General features: G+C 46.1%; 1 protein-coding gene across 3 annotated transcripts in view; it reads right to left on the reverse strand.

Moving 5' to 3' along the window:
* Nucleotides 1-12,345, reverse strand: part of arhgef10 (Rho guanine nucleotide exchange factor (GEF) 10) — a 76,387-nt gene that overhangs the window by 21,728 nt on the left and 42,314 nt on the right. For all 3 annotated transcript variants that reach the window (XM_071366355.1, XM_071366353.1, XM_071366354.1), the window contains 7 exons: nt 10,440-10,555; nt 9,093-9,220; nt 7,158-7,258; nt 6,498-6,619; nt 6,226-6,312; nt 5,173-5,402; nt 3,454-3,611 (listed from right to left, as the gene is read on the reverse strand). In XM_071366355.1, coding sequence (XP_071222456.1) covers nt 3,454-3,611; nt 5,173-5,402; nt 6,226-6,312; nt 6,498-6,619; nt 7,158-7,258; nt 9,093-9,220; nt 10,440-10,555 — 942 coding nt within the window. The remainder of the gene's footprint in view (nt 1-3,453; nt 3,612-5,172; nt 5,403-6,225; nt 6,313-6,497; nt 6,620-7,157; nt 7,259-9,092; nt 9,221-10,439; nt 10,556-12,345) is intronic.

The raw sequence follows: 12,345 nt of genomic DNA on the forward strand, positions 1-12,345 counted from the left end.
TGCCATCTATTTTGTGAAGTGCACCAGTCCCTCCTGCAGCAAAGCACCCCCAGAACATGATGCTGCCGCCACCATCCTTCATCAGACCAGAGGACATTTCTCCAAAAACTACGATCTTTGTCCCCATGTGCAGTTGTAAACCGTAGTCTGGCTTTTCTATGGCGGTTTTGGAGCAGTGGCATCTTCCTTGCTGAGCGGCTTTTCAGGTTATGTCGATATAGGACTTGTTTTACTGTGGATATAGATACTTTTGTACCCGTTTCCTCCAGCATCTTCACAAAGTCCTTTGCTGTTGTTCTGGGATTGATTTGCACTTTTCGCATCCAAGGTACGTTCACCTCTATGAGACAGAATGCGTCTCCTTCCTGAGCAGTGTGACGGCTGCGTGGTCCCATGGTGTTTATACTTGCATACTATTGTTTGTACAGATGAACGTGGTACCTTCAGGCGTTTGGAAATTGCTCCCAAGGATGAACCAGACTTGTGAAGGTCTACAACTTTTTCTGAGGCCTTAGCTGACTTCTTTTGATTTTTCCATGATGTCAAGCAAAGATGCACTGAGTTTGAAGGTAGGCCTTGAAATACATCCACAGGTACACCTCCAATTGACTGAAATGATGTCAATTAGCCTATCAGAAGCTTATAAAGCCATGACATCATTTTCTGGAATTTTCCAAGCTGTTTAAAGGCACAGTCAACTTAGTGTATGTGAACTTCTGACCCACTGGAATTGTGATACAATGAATTATAAGTGAAGTAATCGGTCTGTAAACAATTGTTGGAACAATTACTTGTGTTATGCACAAAGTAGATGTCCTAACCGACTTGCCAAAACTATAGTTTGTCAACAAGGAATTTGTGGAGTGGTTGAAAAACGAGTTTTAATGACTCCAACCTAAGTGTATGTAAACTTCGACTTCATCTGTACTATATGAGTCTGCAGCTTTGTAACTCGACCATGCAGTCTCATTTTGCTGTATTACTATGTCTTCCCACTGCCCTAATGATGATGGCATTATCAATGTGAAAGGATTTATTTTTAAAAACACATGACTGAAATGACAGTTTTATATGTAGGCTTACACTGGGGGGTTACTTCGTATGGTTCTTCTCTGCTGCTGTTCCTTTAAAATGGAAATGGGATCCTAATATACACAGTGTACAAAACCTAAGGAACAAATCTTTCCATGACATAGACTGATCAGGTGAATCCAGGTGATGTCACCTGTTAAATCCACTTAAAATCAGTGTAGATGAAGGGGAGGAGAAAGGTTAAAGAAGGACTTTTAAACCAGTGAGACATTTGAGACATTGATCGTGTATGTGTGCCATTCACAGGGTGAATAGGCAAGACAAAAGATTTAAGTGCCTTTGAAATGGGTATGGTAGTAGGTGCCAGGCGCCCAGGTTTGAGTGTGTCAAGAACTGCAATGCTGGTCCACCATGGTCCACCACCCAAAGGACATCCAGCCAACATGACACAACTTTGGGAAGCATTGGAATCAACATGGGGCAGCATCCCTGTGGAACGCTTTCGACACCTTGTAGAGTCCATGCCCCTGACAAATTGAGGCTGTTCTGAGGGCAAAAGGGCGTGCAACTAAATATTAGGAAAGTGTTCCTAATATTTTGTACACTCAGTGTAAATGCTTATAGCGTCTGTGAGCCCATTCAATGTGACAAAAGCACTGGAAGAGCAATAGGTAGGACGTAGATGCACAAGTTTCACCACTGAAGCTAGGATGAATCATAATTTCAAGCTTGAGCTGGGACACAAACACTTTTCTGTCACTCATGTAGAAGAACAAGTATGCAAATGAAATAACAACACTTTAAATGGGCATTTATAACTACAGTGTATGTTCATCTCCTCTCTCAGTGACAGCATTAAGGGAGACAAATAATAGCTGAGTACAGGGCTGTCACCAACTCGGACTATCTATTCAGTCAAACCAAAGGCAATATTCCTGATATATCCTGTCCTGACAAGTCCATTGAATTGCACAATAATCTGCTGCATGGAGAACAAAGGAATCAGCATCTGATGTTTAGCGTAAAAAAGTTACATGAAAACAGTGACATTCTGTTAAACAGAGACAGAACCAAAGTGGACATTCCTTCAGCATTGCAACATCCCCTTCCAGGCTTTACTGAGCTGGCTGAGGATCAGGAGAATACTTTCCCTTCTTACTTTTCTGTCTAGCAGATACAAGTATATATTTTATCCCTCTATCCTCTACCCCTCTCTCACAGAGCATGATATGATACTGCCTGCCCGGTTGTTGGACGGAAGGCAGATTTACTCAACCTGGATTTGGAACAGGGATTTTAAATATGTAAATAAATACTCTGATGGTGACCTAGCTGGGAAATGTAAGAATAAAACCAGCTAGCATTTAATTATCTCTGAACTGGACTGAACCTAAGAGCTGGAAATGACCAACTGGGACCACAGAGAACCAGTGTGATGCAGAGCAGGCACCAACACCAACATGGATACAGACAGATCTTCAAGGCATGGAGAAAATGGATAACTACAGTGTATCCTCATTTTTTCTCTGATTCTGGTTTTAAAACCTCAATAACTTTCCTAGAGTGATGAGTCATGATGAGACTCGGAGAGCTGCATGTCATACCGATGCAGATGGTGTAATTAATTAACAACATAGCTAGCCCATGGCAATGGTAGCCTCTCACCATCATGTCTTAATGTGGTCATGTTGCGGTCACTAAATGCACTTTACTCCTTCAAAAACAAGTGTTTTCATACTATGAGAGAGAAAGAGACTCAGACATAGATACAAGCACAGGCAGAGAGAGTGAGAGAAAGAAAGGGAAAGAAAGAGCAGGGGAGAGAGCTAGTACTGTGTGTCTGACAGTGTGCTTGCTCTGTCAGGATATTAAATAGGTCAGCACTAGCTAGTAGATTAGTGACTTCTCCCAGGCAACCAGGCCAGGCTCAATGGCAACAGACCGTTGTGAGACCTCGTACAGCCAGCCAGCCTCAGAGAGAGAGGGAGGCCCAGGCCCTGGAGCAGAGTTAATACACTGGACACACTGGTGATTCAACCTGGAAGCCACAGGGACTGGGTCAACACACACGCTTAACAGCCTGTCTGTGAGTCTGCCCAGCAACCTAATAACACACCATTTCCCCTCAACTGAGAAAAGGTCAGGAGAGGCTGAATGGCTGAATCTGTTCCTCTATTCATGTTTATTGGTTGAACTGAATGCACAGTAGCAAGCAAAAGTTATCTTTTTCTGACCATTTCAAAGAAACACAGAACGCCTACCTGGATATAAAACAAACACACCTATTAATTCAAATAAATTAATATGTTGTGTTCGGTTAAGCCAATTTAGCTAGTACCATCGTATAGTATACTTACTTAAATTTAACGTAACAAAAATACTGTTAAGATACAGACAGACAGTCTTCAGAACAGGCCTCACCTTGTGCTCTGGAGTAGATGGTGACTGAGCCGTTCACTAGGCCAGTGTATAAACACTGCTTCTTGTGTACCAGGCTGGTCACGGTAGACTTGTCTGGGGTGAAGAAGTGTTGTAGACGGACCTTCTTGGATCGCTGGCTGCTCTTATAGACTATGATGCTGCAGAGGAAGACAAGAGACAGGAAAATGAAATATGATCATGTTCTGCACATACAGAGCCTTCTGAAAGGATTCAGACCACTTTACTTTTACACATTTTGTTACATTACAGCCTTATTCTAAAACGGATTAAATTGCTTTTAGAAATGTTTGCAAAAATATTAACAATTACTGAAATATCACATTTACATAAGTATTCAGCCTTTAATCAGTACATTGTTGAAGCACCTTTGGCAGCGATTACAGCCTTGAGTCTTCTTGTGTATGACGCTACAAGCTTAGCACACCTGTATTTGGGGAGTTTCTCTGTAGATCCTCTCAAGCGTTGTAAGGTTGGTTGGGGAGTTTCTCTGGTCTCTGGTTTTCTGGTCTCTCAGGTCTCAGGTCTCTCCAGAGATTTTCAATCTCTCTGTACTTTGCTCCGTTCATCTTTCCCTCACTCCTGACTAGTCTCCCAGTCCTTGCTGCTGAAAAACATCCACACAGCATGATGCTGCCAGCATCATGCTTCACCGTAGGGATGGTGCCTGGTTTCCTCCAGATGTGATGCTTGGCATTCAGATCAAAGAGTTCAACCTTGGTTTCATCAGACCAGAGAATCTTGTTTCTCATGGTCAGAGTCCTTTAGGTGCCTCTTGGCAAACTCCAAGCGAGCTATCATGTGCCTTTTACTGAGGAGTGGCTTCCGTCTGGCCACTCTACCATAAAGGCCTGATTGGTTGAGTGCTGCAAAGATGGTTGTCCATCTGGAAGTTTCTCCCATCTCCAAAGAGGAACTCTGGAGCTCTGTCAAAGTGACCATCGGGTTCTTGGTCACCTCCCTGACCAAGGCCCTTCTCCCCCGATTGCTCAGTTTGGCCGGGTGGCCAGCTCTAGGAAAAGTCTTGGTGGTTCCAAACTTCTTCCATTTAAGAATGATGGAGGACACTGTGTTCTTGGGGACCTTCAATGCAGCATCAATGTTTTGGTACCTTTCCCAGATCTGTGCCTCGACACAAGCCTGTCTCGGAGCTCTACAGACAATTCCTTCAACTTCATGGCTTGGTTTTTGCTCTGACATGCACTGTCAACTATGGGACCTTATATAGACAGGTGTGTGCCTTTCCAAATTATGTCCAATCAATTGAATTTACAGGTGGACCCCAGTTAAGTTGTAGAAACATCTCAAGGATGATCAATGGAAACAGGATGCACCTGAGCTCAATTACGAGTCTCATAGCAAAGGGTCTGAATACTTATGTAAATAGGTAGCGTTTTTATTATACATTTACAAAAAAATCCCAAAACCTGTTTTAGCTTTGTAATTATTGGGTATTATTGTGTGTAGATTGTTGAGGAAAAACATTTACTTAATCCATTTTAGAATAAGGCTGTAACGTAACAACATTTGGAAAAATTCAAGGGGTCTGAATACTTTCCGAAGGCACCGCATGAGGAAATTATAATACAATCAAATCAGTTGATTTCTTTTGATACCTGTGTCTTGCAGTTGAGGTGAAGACCAGTTGTAGGCTTACAGTAAGTTTGTTAATTAGGCTTGTGGATGTAAACCCACACATACCTGCCCTCCTCCATGCCCAGACAGACCGTGGGGGCATCACTGGTCTTCCCTGCTGAGGACTGATTATTTTCGGGGTTCCCCTCCCCGTTCTCCTGGGTCCTCTGCTCCATGGGTACGTACGCCATACACAGGATCCGTGACTCAACATTGAAGCACTCTGTCACTTTGGGGCTGGAGTTTTGCATGGCTATGATGGCTATCTGACCCATCTGGTTGGTGCAGCTCGCCACCTGAACAGGGATAGGAGTAGTAACATTTAGGAGGGACAGGAGTTTTTCCTTACCACATGACCTGACCAGGAAAGATTCCATGCTCTAGCTAGGAAATAAAAGCCTTTTACAGAGCAACAATCACAACAACAAACTGTTACAATGCTTCTAACCACTCCAGCAGAAAGCTGCACAGCTGACTGACCAGTAGGAGCTTAGAGCGGGACAGAATGGCCCTCTCAATCCAGGCCAACAGTGAGTCATTTACAATGGAAAAGTGTGAGCTTTCAATGAGAATGGGAACAGTCCATCACTGGAGGACATTGGGAGTCAAAGTATTGTGAATGTTTTATCACGGTGTCTGAAGTAAATACACACAGCTAAGAGGCACTAAACTGATTCATACAGTAAACATACCACTGGTTCAGAATTACAGCTCATGAATGAAAGGGCCTCTGTTCAATTATTCATATAAATCTCAGTGTGAGTGGAAGAAAGCTTTTTTATAGCTGATGAGTAAGATGTCTACTCTCAACATTTGGCTCTGGCTAGAAGCATAAGCGACAGTATGCATCTGTTGATATACAGCAGGGTAGCCTAGTGATTAGAGAGTTGGACTAGTAACCGAAAGGTTGCAAGATCAAATCCCCGAGCTGACAAGGTAAAAATCTGTCGTTCTGCCCCTGAACAAGGCAGTTAACCCACTGTTCCTAGGCTGTCATTGAAAATAATATTTTTTTCTTAACTGACTTGCCTAGTAAAATAAAAATACAATGAAGCACATGGGTGTCCATACTGTACAAAGGTATATATTTTAGAAAATGAAACCTCCAGGTGTCCTCACCCACACACAGCCGTGTCCCAGAGCAGGGGTGTCTGCTGTGCTCTCTATGTTGATGTGGGGCTCGGGGTTATGGACCGCACACTCCACCTGACAGAGACATAGGGAACAGACACAGTTTTCACATCACATATGTATGGAGTTTGTAGTAATTTCCTACATGACATTGTAGCAAATGATTCATGCAGCCATGGGATGTGGACTCTGTACATGGAGCCATTAACTTTGCCCACGGCTCAGAGAGAAGGAGACCGTGTGGGGGAGCGGAGGCCCACCTTGAACTCCTGTAGTTTGGACATGACCACAGGCATCTGCCTGAGCAGGAGAGGATGTTTCTGCTTCTTGATCTGGTTACCATCATCCTCTGCAAAGAACCAGCCCTGCAGGTTGTCCTCCTCTGTTAGCAAACACACACACACACACGTACACACACACATTCACAAACACACAAACCGTTTGAGTGACAAGTCCATACCAGAGTAATTTCATTTTTAAAGAGGAACACTATGTCCAGTGTGGAGCGATCCTAAATTCTAACCGGTAAATATTTCCAAATATGTTACATAACACCTGATTCTATAATCTATACACCAGATTCAGGCTATATAACTTAATGATCCATTTTACAGAGGGGACCACAGAACTGGAAAAGTGAATTGAAACTAATGATATTCACTCAGTAAACATAGATTTTAAATAGCCATTGATATGCAACTGAACCTGGATTTTGGAAGTGAGCCACGAAGCCAGGGGCAGTTTGAACGTTTCCAAGTGGAAAAGGGCAGAGAGGCAGTCCCTCTGCATACACTTACTACAGTGTTCTATGGAACTACAAAGTGACAGAGACAGTGGAGACAAACAATAGGGAACACAAAGTATCCAACGGCAACAGAGCATTGGGTCTGTGATTGTGACTGAGGCCAGATTAGACGTACCCAGAGCCAGCTTGGCCATCTGCAGGTTACTGATCCATGACTGTTTGATGGCCGGAGAGAACGTATTGAACACTGCACTGAAGTATGTGGGCCTGCCAGACCTGTCCAGAGGAGACAGAGAGAGAGAGAGAGAGAGAGAGAGAGAGACAGAGAGAGAGAGAGAGGGGGGGAGGCATAGAGAGAGAGCGAGTGTTGATACAGTGACAGGATCCATTATACAGTGTGATGCTCAGAGCTCACTCAGTGCAGAAGAAATGTAACACTGGGGTGTATTCAAACATGTTGGTATGGTAGGAGTGAATGAACATGAGTAAATAAATACTGATTTTATTTAAAGTCAGTGCACTACTTTTCTGCACTATTTTCAAAGATTTATGCAACTGCTCAGTGATCCTGATTTTGAATACAGCCCACATATCTCCCACATCCCCAGATGACACAGAGGAACAACACCGTGCTGTCAGAGGAACCTAACAGCTGAAGGGACATGTGATCCTGCTCTCTGACAGCAGACAGGGCTGTCAGAGGAACCTAACAGCTGAAGGGACATGTGATCCTGCTCTCTGACAGCAGACAGGGCTGTCAGAGGAACCTAACAGCTGAAGGGACATGTGATCCTGCTCTCTGACAGCAGACAGGGCTGCGAATAATTCAAGACAACAATGATTACAACAGCTAATAACAGCCAACGTAAATACCACATCACAGAAGGATCTCTCTGGCATGCAACTTCCTGTTCACTCCCTCTCTCCATCTCTGTCTCTCTCTCTCTGGAGTATGTTGTTTTTAGATGTGGGCGATCAGAGAGAAATGAGAGCAGCAGAGTTGTATCTCTAAACGTGATGCCCTGCGGTCTCAGTGTGAGTAAACAAGGTGCTGGTTAGGTCCAGGAGGGACCATGTGAAGGAGTTGATGAAACAGCTCCACTGTCTTCTCTGAGGAGATAAACACACTGCTCCACAGCAGAAAGCACAGAGCTCTAACTAAATCATACCCCTGAGATCAGACTAGAACAAAGTTAAAGTTGTTACCACCGTGACGGTAACACACTGTGCTCATTCCTGAATGGTGAGAGGAGACAGTGAGGGAGTGAGGACATAGGGGCCTAACCTAGTGTGTGAGATAGAGACAGCAGTGTGGTGGGAGTGAGGTCTATGTGTGAGAGAGGGACAGCAGTGTGGTGGGAGTGAGGTCTATGTGTGAGAGAGAGACAGCGGTGTGGTGGGAGTGAGGTCTATGTGTGAGAGAGAGACAGCAGTGTGGTGGGAGTGAGGTCTATGTGTGAGAGAGAGACAGCAGTGTGGTGGGAGTGAGGTCTATGTGTGAGAGAGAGACAGCAGTGTGGTGGGAGTGAGGTCTATGTGTGAGAGAGAGACAGCAGTGTGGTGGGAGTGAGGTCTATGTGTGAGAGAGAGACAGCAGTGTGGTGGGAGTGAGGTCTATGTGTGAGAGAGAGACAGCAGTGTGGTGGGAGTGAGATCTATGTGTGAGAGAGAGACAGCAGTGTGGTGGGAGTGAGGTCTATGTGTGAGAGAGAGACAGCAGTGTGGTGGGAGTGAGGTCTATGTGTGAGAGAGAGACAGCAGTGTGGTGGGAGTGAGGTCTATGTGTGAGAGAGAGACAGCAGTGTGGTGGGAGTGAGGTCTATGTGTGAGAGAGAGACAGCAGTGTGGTGGGAGTGAGGTCTATGTGTGAGAGAGAGACAGCAGTGTGGTGGGAGTGAGGTCTATGTGTGAGAGAGAGACAGAAGTGTGGTGGGAGTGAGGTCTATGTGTGAGAGAGAGACAGCAGTGTGGTGGGAGTGAGGTCTATGTGTGAGAGAGAGACAGCAGTGTGGTGGGAGTGAGGTCTATGTGTGAGAGAGAGACAGCAGTGTGGTGGGAGTGAGGTCTATGTGTGAGAGAGAAACAGCAGTGGTGTGTGTAAGACACTGACTTGTCCGGTTTGCCAGGCAGCTGCAGCTGGATCCTACAGCGGTCTGCAGCCCGGATCTCTTCCTCCTTCTTCAGGATGAGACGCTGCAGACCTGACACCCAGTCATTGGCCACCGTAGGGTTAACGTTCTAGAGGAGGGATGGAGGGATGGAAAGGAGACAGCGAGAGACAGATAAAGTATTAACACCATAGCCCTTAAACCATAGCCCAATGTCAAGCTAGATCTATAACAGCCTTCAATCATGCCATTGGGCGAGCAGAGATTGACTCCACACACCAGCTCTTCCAAATTGACCACAAAAGCCCCCCTCTGTCTTGTGTGTGTATGAGACACACATGTCTCTCTGTGTGCCTCTGGCCTGTTCTCTGCTCCCCCACCACTCTCAGACAGAAACACGTCTCTCTGTGTGCCTCTGGCCTGTTCTCTGCTCCCCCACCACTCTCAGACAGAAACACATCTCTCTGTTTGCCTCTGGCCTGTTCTCTGCTCCCCCACCACTCTCAGACAGAAACACGTCTCTCTGTTTGCCTCTGGCCTGTTCTCTGCTCCCTACCACTCTCAGACAGAAACACGTCTCTCTGTGTGCCTCTGGCCTGTTCTCTGCTCCCCCACCACTCTCAGACAGAAACACGTCTCTCTGTGTGCCTCTGGCCTGTTCTCTGCTCCCCCACCACTCTCAGACAGAAACACGTCTCTCTGTGTGCCTCTGGCCTGTTCTCTGCTCCCCCACCACTCTCAGACAGAAACACGTCTCTCTGTGTGCCTCTGGCCTGTTCTCTGCTCCCCCACCACTCTCAGACAGAAACACGTCTCTCTGTGTGCCTCTGGCCTGTTCTCTGCTCCCTACCACTCTCAGACAGAAACACGTCTCTCTGTGTGCCTCTGGCCTGTTCTCTGCTCCCCCACCACTCTCAGACAGAAACACGTCTCTCTGTGTGCCTCTGGCCTGTTCTCTGCTCCCTACCACTCTCAGACAGAAACACGTCTCTCTGTGTGCCTCTGGCCTGTTCTCTGCTCCCCCACCACTCTCAGACAGAAACACGTCTCTCTGTGTGCCTCTGGCCTGTTCTCTGCTCCCCCACCACTCTCAGACAGAAATACGTCTCTGTGTGCCTCTGGCCTGTTCTCTGCTCCCCCACCACTCTCAGACAGAAACACGTCTCTGTGTGCCTCTGGCCTGTTCTCTGCTCCCCCACCACTCTCAGACAGAAACACCACTAACACTGGCTAGTTGAGTCTCACAGCCCAGCACGACACAGCACTGTCTGTGGAAACTACTGTGCACCAGAGCCCCCCCCCCACCCCCAGATTAAAACCTTGGGGCCACATTTATATATGTGGCTCACCTGGTAGTTTCCCTTGAGGCTTCCGATCATGCTGGAGATCTGGTTGACCAGGCTGAGGTCGTGGATGAGGTTCTGCAGGTCCTGGTACAGCTGGCCTGGACCCATGTACAGCTTATCTGAGAGGAGAGACAATGACAACAAGTCAATAAACTATCATGTCATTGTCAACAGAGAACTGGGTTATTACCAAATAAAGTTGGTAGTAGTAGTAAGTTCTGATTCACAAAGCTGAGCCCATATCCCATCTGAACCCGTGTGGCTCAGTTGGTAGAACCTAGTCCCGTGTGGCTCAGTTGGTAGAGCATGGCGCTTGCAACGCCAGGGTTGTGGGTTCATTCCCCACGGGGGGACCAGGATGAATATGTATGAACTTTCCAATTTGTAAGTCGCTCTGGATAAGAGCGTCTGTTAAATGACTTAAAATGTAAATGAACCCACTGACCCAACAATATGAGCCATACAAATCTCAAAGGCAATTATTGTGCCTTGAAAGCAGGAGGTAAAATAAGACACACTGCCAGACAAAGTCAGTCTGTTTCCCAACTTGGCATGGCTCTGAACCGTGTGTGCGTGCGAGAGAGTGTGCGTTGAAAATGAGTACCGTTACCTAACGGCAGTTTCCTGGCGTTAAACTTCCCTCTATTGCGCTAGCGTGTGTGTGTTTCTTTGTAGATGTGCCCTGCCTAACCGAACCAACAGGCCAGTGAAGTAAGGTATTATTGTGTTTCTGTGCGTCCAGCTCGGGACAATGGGCTGCTTTGTTTGTCAGCGCTCAGCCTGTATATCAGGAAGAGACACAGACAGAGAGCCAGACTCCTCAGAGAGAGAAAGGGAGAGAAAGAGGAGAGCCCCCCTGTAGGTTCTGCCAGCACATAGCCTTCTCTCAAGGCTGTAACTCAAATTAAACCTGCAGCACAGAGAGGACCCTCCTCATCTTTCAGACATGCCTGCCAACAAGTCATCGTACGGTAGGATTTGCAGCATATGGTACTGTCAGCTAACAAGTAAGGCAAGCTCTTAAAGATGATTTCACCATATGACTTTTCAACTTAAACGTGGTCTACCACTCTCATAAGGCAGCACATTGGAACTGGGAGGGGGTTAATGTGAATGGGAATCTCTGGCGCCAGGATTCCTGGAGCTCCCTCTGGTTTTGCCAGTCTACTTTCTGTGGGGTCTATAATGGCCCTTCACACTGCCGTAGTGTTCCAGCTCCATGGCAACCGCTCCATTCTTCCCCAGGGCTGCCAAGAGAGGACACTCAGAGAAACTTCCACCCTGTTTGACCTGCACTAAGTACTTCACGTAGGTGGTGGTCACACTGGAGACAGAAAGAGTCATTCAGAAAAGGATACTTCAGATTGTAAGTTTACATGCAGAAGCTAATTCAGAGACGTTCTCTTCATCATGTACCAAGATATCATTCCATTCTGAATATGTCCAGGTCACGGAGTATCATTGAACAGTTTTACTGTTACAGACTTGGGTTGAAAGCAATTTGAAAAGTGTATGGTTGACAATAACAATTTGTCCTAGCTTCAGAAGCAGAAGCTATTGAGCTAATTGTCTTGTCTAATGAAGTTAAAATATTCCCGCCTCATTGGTCTTAATTTTTATTTTTTTATTTAACTAGGCAAATCAGTTAAGAAAGAATTCTTATTTTACAATAACGGCCTACCCCGGCCAAACCCTTCCCTAACCCGGACGACGCTGGGCCAATTGTACGCCGCACTATGGGACTCCCGATCACGACTGGTTGTAATACAGCCCAGGATCGAGTCAGGGTATGTAGTGATGCCTCTGGCACTGAGATGCAGTGCCTTAGACCCCTGTGCCACTCAGGAGCCCTATGATGTCTTTGCGTGGTTGGAACCCGGTCAGGGCAGAATCACTGAATAAGCTTCAG

This window comes from Salvelinus alpinus, chromosome 25 (assembly GCF_045679555.1).
Source record: "Salvelinus alpinus chromosome 25, SLU_Salpinus.1, whole genome shotgun sequence".
In the NCBI taxonomy this organism is placed as follows: domain Eukaryota; kingdom Metazoa; phylum Chordata; class Actinopteri; order Salmoniformes; family Salmonidae; genus Salvelinus; species Salvelinus alpinus.